The sequence below is a fragment of the Melospiza melodia genome, chromosome 11 (assembly GCF_035770615.1).
Source record: "Melospiza melodia melodia isolate bMelMel2 chromosome 11, bMelMel2.pri, whole genome shotgun sequence".
In the NCBI taxonomy this organism is placed as follows: domain Eukaryota; kingdom Metazoa; phylum Chordata; class Aves; order Passeriformes; family Passerellidae; genus Melospiza; species Melospiza melodia.
Window position 1 is genome coordinate 13172043 of NC_086204.1, and position 21419 is coordinate 13193461.

General features: G+C 35.4%; 1 protein-coding gene across 3 annotated transcripts in view; it reads right to left on the minus strand.

Moving 5' to 3' along the window:
* Nucleotides 1-802: 802 nt before the first annotated feature.
* Nucleotides 803-21419, minus strand: part of AGL (amylo-alpha-1, 6-glucosidase, 4-alpha-glucanotransferase) — a 35070-nt gene continuing 14453 nt past the window's right edge. For 2 of the 3 annotated variants that reach the window (XM_063165623.1, XM_063165625.1), the window contains exons 13-34: nt 20425-20548; nt 19224-19387; nt 18593-18694; nt 18203-18355; nt 17972-18122; nt 16719-16843; nt 16495-16607; nt 16247-16381; nt 15611-15741; nt 14909-15045; nt 14533-14666; nt 13253-13428; nt 11477-11579; nt 10034-10259; nt 9508-9619; nt 8994-9129; nt 7708-7820; nt 6778-6989; nt 6137-6234; nt 5493-5580; nt 5269-5402; nt 803-3871 (exon numbers count right to left, since the gene is read on the minus strand). In XM_063165623.1, the coding sequence (XP_063021693.1) occupies nt 3754-3871; nt 5269-5402; nt 5493-5580; nt 6137-6234; nt 6778-6989; nt 7708-7820; nt 8994-9129; nt 9508-9619; nt 10034-10259; nt 11477-11579; nt 13253-13428; nt 14533-14666; nt 14909-15045; nt 15611-15741; nt 16247-16381; nt 16495-16607; nt 16719-16843; nt 17972-18122; nt 18203-18355; nt 18593-18694; nt 19224-19387; nt 20425-20548 (2985 nt within the window). In that variant the 3' untranslated portion in view covers nt 803-3753. Of the gene's footprint in view, nt 3872-5268; nt 5403-5492; nt 5581-6136; nt 6235-6777; nt 6990-7707; nt 7821-8993; nt 9130-9507; nt 9620-10033; nt 10260-11476; nt 11580-13252; nt 13429-14532; nt 14667-14908; nt 15046-15610; nt 15742-16246; nt 16382-16494; nt 16608-16718; nt 16844-17971; nt 18123-18202; nt 18356-18592; nt 18695-19223; nt 19388-19940; nt 20065-20424; nt 20549-21419 lie in introns of all 3 variants that reach the window. The other variant, XM_063165624.1, reaches the window with a different exon arrangement.

Genomic DNA, 21419 nt, shown 5'->3' on the forward strand with positions numbered 1-21419 from the left:
ACCTCCCACAGCAACGCGGGCAGAGCTCCAGTGTCCTCTTCCCCAGTTGCCATCCGCAAGCTCCAGAGTAGCTTTCAAGAGAAACCTTTCAGCCACCAGAAACATTTCATCCCTCTCTTCCCCGACGGAGCTGCCATGAGGGCTGAGGCGGCAGCTCTGACCTTACCAACGCCCCCCAACACTTCAGCGACTTGCCATTTTTACATTTCTTTACCCTTTTTTCAAAAGAATACTTATTAAAAGTTTATACAATAGAATAATAAAGTAATTCCTAAAGAAAATGCTTGAGTAGAGAATTAGAAAAAATCCTATTTTATAAAGCATGGAATGAAATAGGGACACTGCAAAACATATTCAGTATACCAGGCACCTGTGCTGTGAGACTTTGATTTTACAAAGCAGAGCTGAGAAGTGAAAATGCCTTCTCCATAATGACAGGAGTTTTACTCCAAAAGTTAATCACTGTGTCACTTGGGTATTTGTAAATCAGTTAATCAAGACTGTTGTCTTAGTGAAATTGCAATACTGTAACTGAAATTATATAAACATTCATAGCAGAAGGTCTGCTAACCCAAACCCCTCCAACTCAGATGGGGCAGCTGATACTGACACCAACATAAGAATCTCAGGTTTATGCTTTTTTCCTAATAAGTTGATATTTTTGTAATAAGTGTTGTTAGCACATTTTAACATTCACCTTGAGGAGTTAACAATCTCTCCATTGTGGGTAAACTGCAAGAAGTGAACAAGCAACATCAACTGCAAAGTTTGACCTTTTTTAAAAAAAAATCACAAGAAAAGGTTAACTCTGAATTAAAGAATTTTATTTTGTGCATTTCAGAAATGAATAATGACATTTTCTAAAATCAGTGGTTGCTGTGATAGACAGACATGTAAAGCTCGTGTTTCCATTTTACATTACAACATGCAGTGTGAGAATGATACATTAGTTTACTTGAATTCTCAAGTTAATCATCTTTGAATAAATCAAGAGCTATTAACTGTGTGAGCATTGGTAACAGTTAAATTATTTCAATTGGGAGGAAAACCAATTTTTAACATAACATAGATCAAGAAGCACCAACTGGAACACAATGGATGCACAGTTCTTACTGAGTTATTTAGTTTAATTCTATTTTACCAATTATAAGCTTGCATTATGGCAAGTCCTTGAGTGTAAACAATAAATGATGATACAGCTCAGGATCAGTCAATATAAGTCAGCTATTTTTAGGGGATAATGACTTGATCTACATGGATATCAGCTCATTTTATGTTAAGAGTTAACATTGTTTTCTTCCATCGTCATTTTTAAACTGTCTGGCTTGACAAAGTGTTGAGTAGCTTTTTGAGGAAAAAAAAAAAGAAAAACCCCAAAACCAATAAACCACCACCCCCCCAAGAAAATTAATAACCTTAAATCTTACTTTTGTTGCTACTTAACAGCAAAGTCAACCAATACATATTTTTTCCCTATTTAAAATATTTGTCACTAAAACTATGCTCAACTAATCAGTGCAGAAGAAACATTATAAATGGGCATGTTTAGAAGTTTCATAACATATGTATTTTTGCGTACACAGTGGTGATTTATCTTTAAAATTTTACTATTAAATTAGGAAAAAACCCTAGCAGTGACAAATATGCAGTCTCTATCAGCAGTGCAGGTTGCAAAACTGGAAAGCAATCTGTACATAGCAACAGGAAGGTTTTGATGAAAATTACACATGTTTTTTTCCCCAACACTTAAAGAGTGTTATTGCCAATGAATATAATTTTGACACCTGGTGGAAATCTTCAACAGTTATAGCTCTTAAGCTGTACTTCCAATTTTAAAATGTTTTCATGAAGTAAGAACAAATTCTTTTCTGCCATTTTGTTCCTGCTTTCCAAGCCACAGGAGCCATAAAACATACCTTGATATAACACAGAAGAAATAAGTATCCAGGAAAACAGTAAAGCTAGTGAAACAGTAGGACAGAAACCTCAATATAATTATCAAGAATTTTGGAAAGTTCAGTGCAGTATGAAAAATACTTTCTAGCCTCTTGCACATTAAAAAAATAATCTGTAGATGACATTTCAGTAACATTTTTGATCAAATGACATTTCTTATGCATTATGTTGAGAAAATAAAAAATTCCCAACCCATGTACTGCAGCTCAAAAGTTCAGGTATAATACAGACGTTAACCATTCCTAACTTCTAAGGACTGAACACTTGAGCAAGGGAGTTAAAATCCTTATTAACCTTTCAAACAAACAGTATATGAGTATAGCCACTTGCTACAATTCATCTCTTGAACCGGTTAACTTGCCCTTACAGTATCTACCTGAAATACATCTCCCTGAACAAGACAGCATGTGCACTGTACTTTAGACAGAATACAGAAACTTTAAAGTACAGACATGATAAAACCTTGATCTGTGTTTTAGTGCATTATAATTACATCCTGTATTTACTTTTTCAGCATATGTTGTCTAACATTCAGAAATAGTGCTTTTGCTTTTCTGCCTTGTGGTGTGGGAGGTGTTGTCAACCTCACTCTGCCTGTTTATTGCACTAAGATGAAAAAATTTTATGAAGAGTTGGAGAATTACCAACTGCTCTCCTCTCAGTTTGTGAACCCTGAACTTAATAAGGACATGCAGGTATCCAAATATGAAGAAACATGTTCAGCATCATGTTGACTGGATTGCCCCCAAAGGACACCACACAGTATGCTTATTGTTATTGGTGCAATTTCAGAAGGCCCAGAAGCCTCATATTCTCCTCTCTGATAGTAGGCTACTATGTCTTTCCATTATGTTAAGCATTTCTACCTGATTAACAGAGCTAGGATTTTCCCAAGAAAGAAGGGCTCAGGTGACCCTATCTCTTCAATAAATTAATTTAATAAGCAGTCAAGCACTTTGGCCTTCCCTAACATATAGGCTGTGCATTGTATGCATACTTCTTTTGAATTAGCCATGGTGAAAACCAGATATAAATGAAAAAACAGGTTTGCTATATGGCTCATGGTATTTAAATAAATCTAAAGACAGATTAACATTGGATGTTACCTCGTTATTGCTTGACTTAACTCTCAATGTAAAGTTTTCAAAATTTTATATGTAACTTCCAAAGTTGATTTATTACAGTATTCATACACCTGATTTCTGTGGTTGTTTAGTGGAGTGTTCAATTGAACACATACAGAAACATCCCCATTATACAGTTCAATGGAGAGATAACATATTATGCCTTCATTCATGCATGGTGCTAGAGCAAAAAGCATACCAAACTTAGAAAGCTAGAGGTTAATCTACTCCTCCTTAAGCATGCATTTGCAAAAACATCCATTTACTCTTTAAGAGGCGAAGAAAAAAAACATAAGAGCTGTGCAACTTATTTTTAGCTCAGGAAGGAGAAAATTTACTTTCTTACATTAAGATTTTGTTTTGAAAAGGCTAAAAAACCAAAGCTACTTAAAATTAAGTTTGTGCATATTCTTAAAATTGCTCCTTACTAAAAGTTGCTGCATCGAGTGTGCACTGCAGTTTTATTTTATTGTCATGCCCTGATTTTCAAAACATCTAAGCCCCACACAGTTATAGGGCACAGAAGCTGCTGGCATTCAGCATCTCTGAAAGTCAGGACACAACTTAAGTGATTGTGCAAAACAGTTAATTTCCCTTGCAGTGTAAGCCAAGTGTTCATTTATGCCCAATAATAAGACCACAGAAGTTTCACCAAATCAATCAAAATAAACTTTTACAAGTCATAAAGGATTTCAAGGATAACACCAATTGACCAGGCCTGAGTTTCACAGCTAAAAGGACAATACTGCCCATTCTCATTGGTTAGTTCTGGAAGTCCTTTCCAGGATGATCTGATAAAAGAAAACAGAAATGAGTACTGTTGTTAGATTATAGATTGAAAAAAAAAAAAAAAAAAAAAAAAAAGAACATTTCATTTTAAAGTCTTTTGGAAGATAAGCTCAGTAGGAAACTGAAAAGCTTGACTAAAGGTCTGCTCTTCTACAAGCATAGTATAGCCTTTAATAATTGAGACCTAATACTTTTTGCACCTGCAGTTGTTAATTGTAGTGGAAGTGTCTCCTCTTCAAAGCAGACTCTCTGCTACTAATAATAGCTGAACTTACACAACTAGTGTGCTGCTCCTGTTTCTCATTCTGGTAGTTTTGCATTTAGAGGATGAAATAACAATGGCATTCAAACATTTGACTATCCTGCTAAAAAGTGACAAGGGCTGGAAGACAGCATGATTACATAAACCTTCTTTTCCTCCTTAGGAAAAAAAAACCCTCCAACAAACTAGCATGCTTACAAAAATAAATCCTGTTGCTATATTAATTATTCTGTACAGAAACAAAGTATCAAAACAGAGTACTAAAAAAAAAAAGTATGCTATTTTAATAAGACAGAAAAAGCAAAGAGCGTTACCAAATTGCAAGTTATTTCTGATACTACCAAACAAGAGGCTTGGTCAAGACACTACATAAGGGAAAATATTGCTTCACAAATCCTTTTTTTTTTCCTTGTGTGGTCAGACAAACTCTTTTGTCATGAATCCTGAAGTACTCTTTTGGGCACAAATAAATAGATGTTTCATGTGCTGCAGGACAGATTATATGGAAGATATATCAAGGGCAAGGTGTTTTGTTTAGTTTAGTTTGTCTCAAATCCTTATTAATTAAAATAGACAGTAAAAGAGGAAAAACAGTGTGTGCATTTGGTTTGAGGGAAAACACAAAATGCAAGTTCCTCTGTCTCTTTAGAAAACCAAGGTTATTAGTATGACAGCTTCAGAATCTTAATTTTCTCACTTAGAACACAAAAAATCTAACAATATTTTACATCATTTTATCTGCTGCAATTTTAATCTGCCACTTCCTGCCCTTCAACTATTATCTTCTACAAAGTTTATTTTTAAATACTTTGATTTTTTTCAAAAATAACTCACTGACATTTTTTCTGAAACTGACTTCTTGTATGAAATAAGATGCTAATTTTTGTGTCTGATTTATTTCACCCAGTCTTCACATGGGTAAGTACTAGGAATTCTGCAACCTGTGAAAGGCACTAGATCTCACCTGTATCTGAAATCTGACTTGAGACCTGCAATTGCACATATAGCAGTCAACTTCCTATCTAGGAAAGAGATCCTCTTTATACAGTAGATCTGTACTGTTAAATGCATTTGGATGGTGGATACCACTAGCTTGGTATTTTGAATATTTTGTGTCTGTGTTTGTTGTTACCTTACCTTTCAAGATGAACATAGTGGCGAGAAAGAACATTCTTAATCATGACTACAGTTTTTGCATATATCTCTGGACCAATCAACCTAGAGAAATACAGTTTGGCACGAAGAAAATATCCAATTGGCCACAGCCATTCCTAAACAAAGAAAGAAAGAGATGATTATCAAAGCAGTTGGTTTGAAAAAATGACTACACTTTCTCTAAAATTGAAGGAGGTAGTTCTTACAGGTCCTTGGTGATAATTAAACCCTCTGGCTACATTGTAGTTGTCATTGTCAAGAGCATTATCATAGACTCCACAGTACACCATATCACTGCAAAAAAAGAAAAGTATTATGCAAACAAAGTCTTAATTAAAAATGATACACAGAAAATGAGAACAGAAATTAACCAAAACACTTGTCATTTACATTTATTGATGGTTAAGTTAGGGAGGTCTCCAATAAGTTATGTACTTTACATGACAGTGAAATTGCAAATAAAGTTTAAATTTGTAGGAAAATGGTCAACATCTTGAAAGGACTTAAGAGTCATAATTCTACCCTTTTACTTTTACTCAAACTGCAGTGCTGTACACTGTATCAAACACTCTATGTCCCAAGATGCAAATTCAACATTTTTGGTATGATACCAAATTTGACTTGCTTACTGTGAGCCATCCAAAACCACCCAGCCACTGCCTACATTAAGAAATCAATTACATGGACTTCAAAATAATTGTTCTGGAAGTACTTCCTGCAGCCTTATTGCATTTGTATAAATGAAGATTTCACACCATCACCACCACCCCTGCCCTACATCAAATAATTCCTACTGTTCTGTTTATTGTCTTTAGGAATTACCACTTGATCTTATCTCTACTGTACTTACTCTGGGTCTAAGGTTTTCATGCCTAATGGACCAAGAAGCTTTTCCTCTGCTATCTGCAGAGCTTTCCAAGCTCTCTCAGGTGTAAACAACTCAGGGGCCTAATAAAATAATAAAGATTTAATGAATAATGTCTGTGCATATACATACATAAGGCTGTGTATACAAATGCAGAAGACAACAAAAAGCCTGACTTTTGCATTACTGAATCAACTTCTGGAACCTGAAAGTCAGAGTAAGCAAGAACACAGAAGGTATCCAGTTATTTTTTCAATTTTGATTTTATTTTATAAACCCTTGACAAATATCATTACTGAAGCTCTTTACAAATCCAATGAAGATAAAGACTCCTTCCTTTTTAGCCAATTTGATGGGAAAAGCAGCCTCCCAGACCTAGCCATGAAAGATATTCTGAATACAGTGAACACAGCAAATTGGCAAGTCCAGTCTTGATATATTTTTAGGATATAGTCCAAGATGAACAAATATTAAAAGCATGGAAAAAAAAGCTGCTTTCAAAAAGTTATTCCAAGCAATGTATGTTCCTGATAGAATGCCATGCAGACAGACCTTAAAATTCTCTTTATAACTGAACTAAGCTTGCATTTAAGTGCAAAGCTCTCCTCCCACTCCCCCACACTTACCACAACCATTGCTATTGGAAAATTTGGCCTGAGTTGGTAATCACACCATGGACTCGAAGCTCCATAGCTGTCCTTATAAATTCCACGTTTGTGTACAAGATCTGGGTGTTTTTCATTAGGATCTGATGGATTCTCAGACACAAAGAACAGCTTTTCAAAGTGTCCTTGAATTTTCCTGTCCCACTCAGCATATGTGATGATCTCCTCTTTTCCTGCAAGATATTATAGATGGTTTTAATTTTCTGCAATCAGCCACAGTGACAACAGCAGAAGTATGCTTCTTGAATTCCTGACACTTAATATAACAGCAGCAGACCAAGAGCACCTCTCTCAGTTTGTGATTCCCTACATTTAGGCCAATTGTACAGATCACAGGAGCTACAGCTCACTGAAATTTCTAGTGAGACTAATGCAACATCAGAGTCTCCACAGAGCACATATTCACTTGGGCTGGCTAAGCTTGAAGTAACTTTGTGATTAGAAGAGTACTCCCTCCAAAAGATAAGGGACTTGCTATGATATTTACGTAAATATTTCCAGCAAGGGGCTTTCTATGTTATGAGTACTTGGGGAGGGACAGAGAGCTAAAATAAAGTGTCCTGCTTCATTTTAATTTGCATTCTTGTACTGAATGATGCAATCATCACAATACACAATAACCTTACCACTTACACCCATTTTGAGAAAAGGTATTCAGACTCTGAAATTCCTTTGTAATCCACAGAACAAACTGTGTGAAATATTGAGAAGACAATATAAACATCTAATAAATTTTTATACTAACAAAATTATTTTGATCATACAAGATACTTTCTCAAGTTTTTGCCCTTTTACCCCTAAACCTTCTTCTGAGGTTATATGGTCACTATTTCATTGTTTTAGTTATTTTTATACCCCATTAATAAAATGATGAGATGTGCCTGTTTTTACCATGTCTTTTTACAGTGACTCCACGAAATGGAAATATGTTTTTCCCAGATAAATCCATCAACCAGCGAACAGCCGACTTGCACAGGCCAACCATTTCCACAGCAGAGCCATCTCTAAAACAATAATGATAAATACCCCTCATTATTTACTTTAAGAAGGCTATTAAAGTTCAATGAGTAACTGGAACAATTAAATTCATAAGTCTCTTATTTAGACAATATCTTTTTTCTTATTTTCCTACTATTCCTCTATTTCTCAGTCAGGGAATGAACTTGATTGTAATCTGCGTAGCAAATCATCTTTTTGTGTCCAACAGCCTTATTTAGAGTGGTATTATCATACCCAGCTAATTAGCACAAATGGAAGATAATTTTATACCAGTGATTAAGAACATAAAAAAAGAATCAAACCCAAATGCGGTCCTCTGATGTTAAAACTGTGTTCAATACAAAGCTAGTCAACAGCACACACACTTCTGTAACTTAGGTAATAGTTCTGCCATAAGAGACTACTCATGTCAAAAGTGAGGGATTAAAATTAGCACTAAATGCACTTCTTGGACTTGCTTCTTTTTTCAGGTGATATTCATGTAATCAGTATATGCAAATATTTCATATTGTATCACAATCAGCTTTACTGTGTACTTGAAAGAATTTTCTCTCTCATATCACCAACTCAGCCTCTTTTGGAAAGTACCTCAACCACTCTTGGTTACCAATTAAAATGCTTGACTTGGCAAGCAAGATAACATTTTCCTTAATTCTTACCCATGGATGGCAATTTATTTGAAAATGATACTGTACTAAATTCAAGCAAGGATGCCTGCAGCATTTTGCTAGCACGTAATAAACAGCCTATGTCAAAATGCTTAATCTCAACTCTTAAAATGTAGATGCTGTAAATATTTTTGAATTCAAACATAGAAGTATTCAAACAACACAATTATCAATATATAACTCAGATGGGAAGTTTGAATAACAAAGTCCTGCTAGTACAGCAAGTATACACTATTTCCTAAATTACATTTTACTACCAGAATTCAGAAGTCAACTCTTGGCATGGAGCTAAGACTGTGACAGAAGCCATGGGTGTCACCTGCCCAAGAACACAGCTTCTGACTTCAAATCAGCATAAAGAAAAAAATTCCATAATGATTTTAGTAGGTGGAAACATTTAGAACATTTGAGAGATAACGTCTCAGACGTGTCAACAGAACTCGTAGGTTCTGCAGAAGAATTTAAGGTAAAAAAAGAATTTAAAAAAGCCCTCCTCAAGGGCTTTCATACCTCGGAGTAGCGGGAATTCCTGTGTTGCGAGCCTTGTCGCTCTCTCCCATTTTATCCATCCAAGTGCCACAATTGAAGCGGTTCCCTCCAAAGACAAAGCCAGTTTCATGGTCAATGCCTGCAGTTACATTAAAACCTGGCAAGAAAGAATATCAGGTGTTAAGTTCATTTTTTTAGGGAAAACAAAACCCCAAATACCAACACCCCTAACCCAACTTCCCAATAAACATGAAGATCTTCCAACAAGAGATCCGAGGTAGGTTTCTGAAGGCAACTGTACTTTAACTGAAATTTTAATGGTAACTTGCACCATAACATATGACCAGTTGCTAACAATAAGCTATTATTTAGGTACTTCAAGAATATTACATATACATATAAAGTAATACAGTTTTAGTTACAATAAATGTATATTTTAAAAATGCTCAATAGAAAAAGAAAATAAGAGGAAAAGGAAATACAAAATATACTCATCAACTTCTGTTTTGCACAGCAAGTGTTCTGTGTATGTTACCTTCATCTCTCATTTTTTGGTCAATCTGAGGACCAGCATTCCTTTCTCGGAAATTTATGCCTTCCATGTGTCGTTGCATTGCCTCCTGTATTACTTCATAAAGTGGCTGATCCTAGATTCATTACATGTTTGGATGACATGTGAAAAGCAAGATGAAAAATGAGCAGAAAGCATTTCTTAAACCTCTAGTTTATATAATATTCCAAAACAACTCCCACACCATCAAACATTTTCAAGTAGCATTCTTGACAATGCCAATAACATTGCATACAACTTTTCATATAAACATTTTTTCAAGACAAAAAACAACAAAAAGATTTAGAAGCTGATGGAATTGTTTTTCCTCCGTGCACTTGGTCTAATCAGGTGATACAAGAAGTGCCTAAAATGTGGAATTCTTGTGCTACAATCAAATTTCACCATAAACAACAGATAGCAACAGGTTCCTGTAGCTAGAAAAAAAATGACATCCTTTCATTAAAACACTATAGTTTTGTTAAATAGTTCAATTAGAAGAATTTTTTACCACAGTGCCTGCAGGCTGAGGAGAAGAGTCATCTCTTGGGTACATCCTAGAAACAGGACACCTGAGAATGTCTAATCCATTGGGAACAATTTTACAGTACTCCTGGATGCACTGAAGCCACCACCACACAGCATCACGACAGTTGTATCTGGCATGTGTCCCCCCACCGAGCAGATTAGGAATGAGACCATGTCTTAAAGTCCCAGCAAATGCTAAAATGATGTTTCTAGAACAAAAGAAAATCACAGTCTTGATTAAGTTGCCTTCAAGGCCATTGTTACACCAAGCATCAAGTACAAAGCATACAGGGTTACAATAATAGCAAGAAGACAAATAGCATTTTCAAGACAGATTCCAAAAGTTTGCTGTTGAAAGCTACAAATTACTCAATTTAGCATGCTTCTTTTACAGTAAAAAACCACCCATTCCCTAACAAATTCCTCAACATGAATACATTTAAGTCAGTTTGTACAAAATATACATCATCTATTCATATGGAAAAGATAATTTGCTTTTTAATAGGTAGTGATATAGATCCTAAATCCAAATCCCAGTGAGGTCACAGGGAAGGTTTTTATTGACCTTGTATATGATTACCCTGGTATCCATTCTGATGGGTGGGGTGGAATGGGGACGGAGGGCAGGAGTAGATGGGAAATTCCTATTAAAATACAGAGAGGTGACAGCAACTGAGGTTATGAGAAGTTTCATTGAGAACCGTTGCGCATACCTTGCAGAAAACATGGATTCCAACTAGCTTTAAAAGGCAAAATAAACATCCTAGTTGACTGCAGATCTCTCTGCATGAGAAAGCTAACAGTTGGCCAAATGTACAGCAGCATAAATACATGCTGATTTACACCAACTAATTTTTATGTTTCTATTATGTGCCAAACTCCACTCAAATTAATATTAATCAAAATACCAAATTCATCTGGCTTGTGTATGGCTCATTTGTCAGGTTAAATATTTATAGCTACCAGATTGTAACAACACACAATTAGTTGATATCTAGTATCAAGAGACCAATACTAGCAGTTACAAAAAAATCAAGACAGACCTGCATTCACACTTTTCTGTTTAGAACAGTATTCTCTTTTGCTACTGTAAGTTTTTACGTAAAGAATTCTGAAATTATTGCTCAGCAACAATGATGCAAGTACTAGTGAAACAATCACTTTGTTCAAGGACAAACAGTAGCACTGCTGGAGTTAAAACTACAGAACATCAGCTTTGTATCAGTGCTAAGAAGGTAAAAGTCTATTTGAGTAGTATTTTTAATCCCACTTAGAGGGAGCTCCCAAATATGTCTAGTGCCATTGAAGTTTTATACTGCCCATCAACTGTTTCAAACATCTTGTGCATCAGCTCAGGTTTTGAGAGCACTGCTTTTTTTCTAAGTACCTACAAAGCCAACAAGAACCAAGGCTAGGCCAGTCTTACCTTGCTTCTAGATAGCGGCCAGTAACTAACAGTAGCCCTCTTAGTGCAATAAAAGTATCCCTTCCCCAGGAACGAAAAATTCCAGAAGAAAAGTGAGGTAAACCTGAAAAGAAACATCATTATTCATCTAATGAAGTGATATAGCAGAACTCTCCAAGCACACATGTATAAAATAACCAGAAGTAAAAAAAATAATCCTCATATATCTTTCTCCTAGATAAGATGTTTCAAATAAACAATCTCCTAAGACTGAGTTCTTGATAAATACATCCTATTGTAGAATAATGTCTTCTAGAATTTCAAGATCACACAAAAGCATTTTTCATACCACTAACAGTGACATTTTAATTTTTATTAAATCACCTGGCAACTTAACTAAAATTTAATTAAAAGAAACAGAAAGAAAACCAACAAAAAATCAGAATTATGTTTGGAACATTTTGTTGGAAAGAATTTATGCATGAGAGTTGTGGCATCTCAGCAGCATAAAGGGATGAGACTGTTCTCAGACACTGTGAAAGACATCTTGCTTCTCTCTTCCAGCAGCTTAGAGATCTACATTCTACTGCAGACATTATAACATGCAGCTTTAGGAATGATCCTAACTGATAAGGCATAATAATTCCAACTGTGACATGCATACTTGTCTTTTCTGCCATTTGTTTCCTTTTATGATCTATTAAACAGAAACTCCAATGGCAAAGTTGCAAACCAGAAGTCTCTTGTGCATGCTTGGTCACTTTAACAAAGTATTTGCTAATTCTCAAATATGGCCTCCACATCTCTGCAAATTTATAGTACATGGCAGCAGCACTTGAGAATCACAATCTGTGTACAATTTAAAAATCTCAGGCACATCTACCAGTGAGTATGTGAAAGGAATATTTAAAACCAAACCCTCCAGTATAATTAATCTTTATGACCAGTTTAAGGGAACACTGTGCCTCTGTGCTTCTAGGTAACACTGAAGCAGGCAGATGGAATGTTATTAAAATCCAGAAACTAAAAGCAATAAAGCTACACAAGAGTGATGGCAAAAGGAAGAAAAGCACTCCACTGAGAGAGATGCCACTGCATCTGTGGATGCTTAAAAGTTTCCATGGCTTCAGAAAAGGAATGAGCCAACTCAGAACCAAAATAAACTCATTCTAAGCCAGAGAAGATAATACTTTGGACATAGGCAAATGCCCATAGGAAGACTGCCAGAAGCTGGCAGAACATTTGGAGGTATAAATACTACTTGCTGACTGCTTTTATGCTCTTTCCTTTTGGAGAGAGTTTTAGATCAGGAGTTCTTCTGGTCTGCTAATGGTTCTTTCTGAGAATGTGTAACCATAAATTCACTCTTGTTTCTCCATTACAATCTATGTTTTAAATTCACATTTATAAAAGACAGACTAAAACCCCTTATGATAAGTATAGTCATCTCATACTATACTTCCAGAAGCAAGTCTTCTGGAAAGGAAAACAATATTTTTTTAGATCTCTGTATATGGTAACAACAAATACAGCAAGAAAAGTCTCTAAACAAAGCATCGATATATAAAGCTCTCCTTCCCAACCCCCAAGAGTACTACTAGAGAAAACTTCCATACCTTTAACATGAGCAAATATTTACCTTAAACACAAGGTAAAGTGAGTGAAATTGCTACATTTTATACACAGTTTCTGACATATGGCTCTCAAATATGATGCAGAAGATTTTAATATAGTTACTAAAAGCAATTTAACTGTTTTGGAAGACTTCTTTTTTTTTTAAAGGTTGTTCTCACTTACCAGCTGCCAAGGAAACACAACATTGTTCTTTCTGATTTGTAATCTCATTCAGCCTGTAGGGAACATCATGTAAGGAAGGAGACAGATCTGGCAGACAAGGGTATTTTCCTATCCCACATAACTGAATGGAACCCAAGGAAAGGTGTTTAACAAATGTTGATCCATTCTGCACAAAGCTGTAATTCAACAGAATTAAATTAACTTCGCATTCAACAACAGCAGTCTATAAAATGTACCCTTTTTCATTTACAGAAGGCTATGACAAGCATTACATGTAAGAAATTTAAAAAACTAGCAATTAACTAATACTAGCATTTTGCATTAACTGATTTTTTTATCTAATATTTAATTTGTAAATCACATGTTTTCCTAAAATGGGTGCCCAATGTCAAGAATCAAATCTTAATTGATTACTGCCATGGAAGTGTTTATAACATGTACTTCTACAAAACAGTTAAAAACAAGAAGTTGTTTTCATTTAGTTAATGCCTATACACAGCCCTAAGATTTCAAAAATATGATAAAAAATATTTTACTATGAACAAAAGTTTGTCAAAACTAGTCAGTATTTTTAAAGTTCATATTTTTACATATATCTACACAAAGTGCAAATAAAAAAAACTGTTAAGGCATTCCCTGAAATAGCTGATCTCCATTCCTGACTAGCTGATCTCCAAGCATTTTTTCAGAAAATGCATTACGTTCCATGATTGCACAGCCATACCAGATTCTGCAAAATGTTTTTTACAAAACATATCAAACAGTATTGACTTGTTCAGTACAGTCATAGCTACAATGAAGCCTCCATGAAATGAGTCTCCATTCCCTTTGCAAGAAAAAAAGAAGCAGACTCTCAAAAAGTAAGCAGAGTACTCAGATAATGGGGAGTAATAATGAAGAAGTGTTGAAGAAGGCATCAAATACAATCTGGTATTTTCTTAGTTACCTGAACTTTAAGGAATCATTGCATTGGTACTAAAATTATAGCCAAAAAATACAGCTTCCAAAGCCTGGCAAAAAAGATGCCTGCTTAGGGTTTCCTCCTCCTACAGTGCAATCTCAACAGTAGTTATAAATTAAAACACTGGATAGATGTCTGAACACTCAAGTCTGCCAAACCACCACTGTTAGAAGATGGATTTGATAATTCTCTACCAATTTTTCCCTCCTACATTAGAGGACTATGAAAATATTCAAATTGCATTCTCCAGCAGATAAAATTTAAAAAGTTATGATGTATCCAGATGCCTTTATAGCTCTGATAAACAGGCCAAGCATACCTTGACATCTGATGCCATGCCACATCCAGAAGCGTTGTGTATGCTCCCACTAATATGGCATCAAAGTAACATGGGATGAGGTAACGTGGAATTCTCTTTAGGTACACAAACATGGCCTTCAGCCATTTACCAACCTAGTAAAACACAACAGATTTAGAATTTGATCCATCAAAGTTCAAAAGCCAGTGACTTCAGGATCCATATTGTTACAGTATTATACCCCAGCTGTGCTGTACCCTACTGCTCCAAACTCTCTCAGAGCTAGGAAATATGTTATAGACAGTCTGAATTAAAAAAAAAAAAATATCAGTAATTAGAAATGAAACTAACTAGCAATCTGAAACCCTGAAGCTACCAAATAAGTATTTTTACTCACTTCTGCACAGGCTCCAGCACGTGAAATCAGACGATTACTGACATAATCAATCATCCAGTCTCCAGATCTTAAATTATCACAAAATGGATGACCCAAATCATTCTTTGGTCTAATGTCTGCCATCACTGACATTAACCCTGAAGACACAAACCCAACTCTGTATTAAAAGACATTATCACAAACAGCAGTTACAATGCAGGAGCAAAAGTTACATAGCAACAGATGCTTTAACTGGATTGCTTCTCTCCATCTGCATAACAAGCTACAATCCAATTCTAGTTTCCTCAGCATAAATCCCAGAAACTTATGAACATCATTGCAAATAACTAGCATGAGGGAATTTGTATGTTTGATAAATGACAGACACTCCTCAGTAATCTAGTAACACCTCAGGTTAGATTAATGCAACTTTTTACTGGAAGTATATTTTTCTTTTACTTTAAAAGTCAAGGCACTGGTGTTAAAACACGTCCCGGGCTGCAGTGTTCAGTTTCAAAGCATTGAGAGAGAGGGGTTTTGTTCTAGTATGAGATTTCCTGGGTACAACACCAATTAGTAGCAAGGTCAGGCAGAAAAAAACTACTTTTTATACCAAACAATGGCAGCAGCAACACAATAGCATTATTGTGTGATGTGATCGAAATTGAGCAGTTCTCCTTTACTTTTTTTACTTGACAGAAAAAATAATGCTGAAACTATTACCTTGGAGGCCTGCATACTTTAGGGGTGACCAGTTTGGTATATTGTAACAGCCTCCACCATCTTCCTGTTCTTCTGCCTCACATCTATACAGCACTTGATTTAGTTCAGCCAAAGTTAGTTTAGAAGCAATTCTGAAAATACAGGGGAGAAGAGAATAAAACCCAAAATAACATCAGTAAGGAAAGACGGAAAGGATTTGACAATCAATTCTCATTTCAGACTTAAATTAAAATACCAAAATATATACAGTTCTCTCAATACTTTCATCTTGGAAATTAGGAGCCTGATTTTTCAGGTTTTCAAGATGTTCTCAGATGTTTCAGTGTTTATTTAGAAATACAGTATTATGTTCAAAATCACACCCAAACAATCACACCCTAACACTGAGAAGCAGACCATGTTTAAGTCTACTTTAGGCAGCAATTACACAAACTGGGAAGTTTTTCAGTGTTAGCTCCACTTAGTATTATACATATAAGAAGATCTCTCATAGTTTTCATTGCACTCTGACAATTCAAACTCCATCTGTATCACCACCACCAAAACTCAACAACCCTCAGCAGATGTACATAATACTCTCATCAGCTCCTCTAGTAGCTCTCTCGGTCCTAAGTCAGAAGCTTAAAAAATACTTACAAAGAAAATGGTGTTTTTAATATTGGTGCTGAGTGATCATCAGGAAGGCTTCCAGATTTAAAATGAGAGCTGAACTGGATCAAATGATTGCGGAGTATCCCCACAGCCTCTTGTGCCTTTGGGTCCAGACTAACTCTGCAAATAAAAATTAGTATCTTGTAGAAGAACAGCACATAGAAGAACTATTCTCCAGTCTTCTATCACACTTTTCAAACCCATACAGCCATATGGCAACGATAATAACATACCTGAATACTATTACACTTCCTGGGGTCAATCTTTCAAATTCTATTTCTTGAACAAATTCATTTGGCCCTTTTATAGCAGTTCCAGCTTGCTTTATGATTTTACTGTCTTTTATCTTAAAAAAGAAAATAAATTTGCAACTGAAATCCACTGTCTTTTTTTCCAACATAAAATATGACAAATTAAAAAATATTGTATCAGAACATGGGTGAAGGAGGCTAATTACCTGGATATGCTCTCTGAGTTCCATTGTGAAATTAGGCAATCCATTTATAAAATGTAGATCTTTTTTGTAAGGACTAGCACTTCTCTCAATGGTCCTTGCCTCAAGTACTACTTCATCTATTTTTCCTAGAAAAAGTTAAACCATGTTGCAGCTCTTAGGATATTTGAAATGAAAAAAGTGATTCTTTTGAAATTATGAAACAAAAGCTAAAATGAAAAAACCGAATATTCAATAGACAAGTCTCTGTTGCACAGCAGAAGAACAGAAACATATTGCAAGTATTTTAAATACCTATAAATATTCTTTACATACTCATATGCTGTACTGTATTTAAAATGGCAATTTTTGTCATTTTATAATAAATTAATCATAAAATCAGATGTCTTTTACTGGTCATCAGCTTTCTTAATTTTCCTATTGTCTTTTAGGTGACTATGCAAGACTGCTTTCCAAACTGCAGCTATAAATGGTTTATCTTTAAGCGGTAACAATTTATTATTAATACAGAAATTCTAATTTTCTGTATCTTTTAAGTAATTCACAGACATAAGGTATTCAAGTCTTGTAAATAAAATATAATGTGACTGATTTTAAAACAAGCACACAGATGCACTCAAAGAACTAAGTATATTTGAAAAGCCAGTTTGGAAAGCTTCTCTTCAGAAACATTTCCAGGTAATGCATACAAGTCATTATACTTTGCTACTTTTATGTACAGTAAATACCCTGCATAATTAATTATGTACTGCATACATATACTATGTATTAATGTATGTAATGCAAACATTTTGTCTTCACATTAACTTATTCAATACAGAGATTTATCAAGATGTATTTTCAAGCTACAAAACCGCTATATATATTTGAAAGCTGAACAACAATAGAATCAATGAATAGGATAAAATTTTAACCTTTTTTTCCCTGTACAACAGAATAAACAATAATTCCCCCAACTCTGTACAATTACTATGAACTATTACTAGTTCACAAACAAGACCATAACCCCTCTCCCCCCACAGGGAACTTGCAGCAGGATTATATTCAATATGAATGTTTCTGAAAACCCTAAGCATTGCAAGTCTATTATTGGTTCTTAAACCACTTTTGGGACATATATGTTAGTACATTGAAAAGGAGTGTTATATACTGAAAGTTCTCATATGGATTTCATGAGCATGTGCTTGAAGTTAAAAAGCATAAATAACTTGAAACTTCTGTACATGACAACAGCTTTTGGAAAGAAGTTTGTTTACCTGGGATACACATTTCAGGTACTTCTTTACTGTAGAAACAAGTTTTAGGATCTCTGAAGGCAGTTCGACACACAGCCACAACAGACTGGTGTGTGTTAGGGCAGTGTCTTGTCACTGCAACTATATCTTCATCAACTTGATCTACATACACCTAGAAAAGACATAACATTGCAACTGTGCTCACTCAGAGCACACATATGAAGAAATCACAGTGTTACCCTCACTTCTTGCCTGATTAAAGCCTTTAGCCCCCAGCTCCTGATGCAGCCTGTTTATGGCCAGCCTTCCTGCTAGAATTCCTGTTTGGAAATTAACTTCACCAGAGCTCAGATGTGCTGCTGAACTCCATTTTGAATAAAACCTCTCTTCAGATACTACAGAGATCTGTAAAAAAAAAAAAAAAAAACAAATTTAAGCAAATATGAAGTACTCTGGGAAATAACCACACCTTGAGGTCTGACCAGTAGAAAAAAAATCAAATTTCATAAGAAGCTGGACAATCTGAAATAATACAAGTCAGCAAACTACTTGGAATTCCAAACAACATTAAATTATGAGTTCTGTGATGAGAATAAAAGGTATTTTTAAAGGTAGCTTAGGAGTTGAACTGGAGACACGTACCTGGTGTGGTACCAGCTCATCATAGCCTTTGGTACTTCCTGTAGCACAGCATGCCATGGAAACAATCATTGCACTAGGAAGAGCATCATAAGCAGATCGGTGCTACATCAAAAAATATATAGGTAATGAATAGTGAAACCAAGAAAATTCAATCCTCCCAATTCAACATACAGAAGATGCACTCAATCTAACAAAGAAAATGCTAATCCCATGGTCATCATTTCCTCAATTATGATACAAATTATTGGAGAAAATTTCTACAAATTAACTAAGAAAAGCAACTTAGAAAAATCCTCAAAATAAGCACTCCCTGCCTGCCACCTTCTCTCATTCCTGCCTGTAAACAAGCTCAGGAGAACAGATCAATAAGCTGCTTACAGCAGCTGGATGAAAGACTCAAACCAGTTTATTTAGGAACTTTATATACTCCTCCCTTGAAAGACAAAGTCTTGAATGTCAGAAGGTATTGCTACAAAATTTTTTTCTCTGCATGAAAGCTTGAGCTGAACTGCATCTGTTCAAAATATTGTTCAGGATATCAGGATTAGATCAAGCCCTCCCACAGTTCGGAAATATCACTCACGAGAATATTATAGGTAATTTTTGTTGTTCTTGTTGTTTATGTGCTCACCTGAATTGGACATTCATTATCATGTGTAATATCCATAAACAGTGCATGAGCAATAGCTGGCATCAAAGGCCTCAAACGCGGCTGAACGAAAGATCCGACAGGCTCACCTCCAAAGCGATAGACCAACCTCCCCTCTTCGTGGCTATTGTAGGCAGTCATGGCCTCTACAGAACAGAACACCTAAGTGTTTGCATAACAATAACTACCACACACACAGCACTCACAAAGATGTTAATGTGGCATTTAGAAGTTGTTATTTTGGTGTGTTCAATCATTAGAAAAAATAAAATCAAACACATATAGTTATATTCTCAGTGTGGAAACACAGCCTTGGGATATTCAATTTACTGTAACAGATTAAGGAAGAAAAAGCTAATCGGAAAAAAAGGATAAAAAAGCAGAGATCAAAACAAACTATTTCTCACAGGCTTTAAAAAACTCATGCAACAAAAATCAGACATGATGCAGGACTTACATAGCAGAACTGTGCTACAACTCCTTTCTCCTTCACTAGATCAAGAATGAAATATTTAACCTTCTGTAAACTAACAAAGGAGGTCCTCTCTTATTTTATGGCTAGTACTTTATTTTCTGCCAATTATCAAAAGTCACAATACAGAAATTTAAAGCACATAATCCAGTAGAAAATTTTTTCTTGAAAAAGCATGTCATCTATAATCTCTTGTTGGAAAGAGACCACACACGCAGCAAGCCTACCTCTTATTAAGGAGGTAATGCCCAGCCTATTCACAAAGATATTGTCCAGCTCCTCACTTCCTGTGAACAGTTCAGCCACTACATACAAATCGGCTCGCAATTTTCTAGCTGTGTCCAGCATGTACTGCAAAAAGCACAGCCAAAAAAGCCACAGAAAGGGGAAAGGTAGATACAAAAAAGGACAAGTTTCAAAGCTAGGCAGGGATTGGACAATAGGAAAATGCCATGCAGCAAAGATAAACAGAAAGCCAAAATTAAGGAACAAAACAAGTTGTTACACAGAAGAGGACACACAAACATAAGCAAAACCAAGAATTAGCATACAACACAGGAGAAGTTAAACAGAACATGAAGAAAAGGTAATTGCATAAGCAAAGAACATGAATATGTAAGAAAAATAAAAAAGCATACCAATGTTAGTTTCACATTTAAAACTCCAAACCATACATGACAATCCTACATAATTTTCAACTGCTTATTGTACCTCTAATCAGGCTGGTAATTCCCAGGCGGTTGACAAAAACATTGTCAATGTACTCACTGCCCGTGAAGAGTTCAGCTATCACATAAAGATTAGGTCTGACTGATCTGGCTGTTGCTAGCATCTCCTATAGATCACAACACATTTTTAATGCAAGACATCCATTGTCAGCTATGTACACACAAGCATTAACATGAATGTTAACAGAACATAAATGATCATTCAATATATGCAGCACATTAAAAATGTTGGTAATATGAAAGTTTCAGAAAACCCTGGTTATATTTTACAGATATTACTTATAGATTGAGTAATTCTAGGAAATTTTCAGTAGACTTCAAGCTAACTACTACTTTGTTTTAAAACAAAATCTTAGCTCAAAATACAAGAGCAAAGGTTAGATAAAAGAGACACCTACTGAACAAAGAAATCTGAGCAGCACTTCAGTTTAAGCCTTTGTAGCTAACCTTCCAAAAATAATAACACTAAACAAAAGAATGGCAGAAGTTTTGAAAAGGCTGCATTTAGGAGCTACTTACAAGTTGTATGGACAAATCAACGTAAAAACAATTTTAGAGAGCTCTTCATAGGTTTAGGTAAGCTCTGTTAATAAGTTCTAAGCACTAACAAGATGCACTACTCCAAACCTATTTAAAGCTGATTTACTAGGCAAGTACAACTTTGGGATGTAGTCAGCTGCCTGGGAACAAGAAGCACTAGTCTCAGCAATACACCTGCCAGATGAAACTTGTTGCAGGAGTTCATTACCAGCTTTTAAATTCTGTGAAGTGAACCACTTCTTGTTTAATTTAGCAATGGCAAAATATATATGGAAAAAAAAGAAAAAAAAAACCAAAAAACCAGCCAGACTTTCAATCAAGTCTTGGCAATGACTCCAGCTCAAACTAACATACTGGGTACTGGCAGTCATTGCACTACATCCACAGCTCAATGAGGGAAAACCTAGCCAGGCCCATCCACATCCACAGTATTTCAGC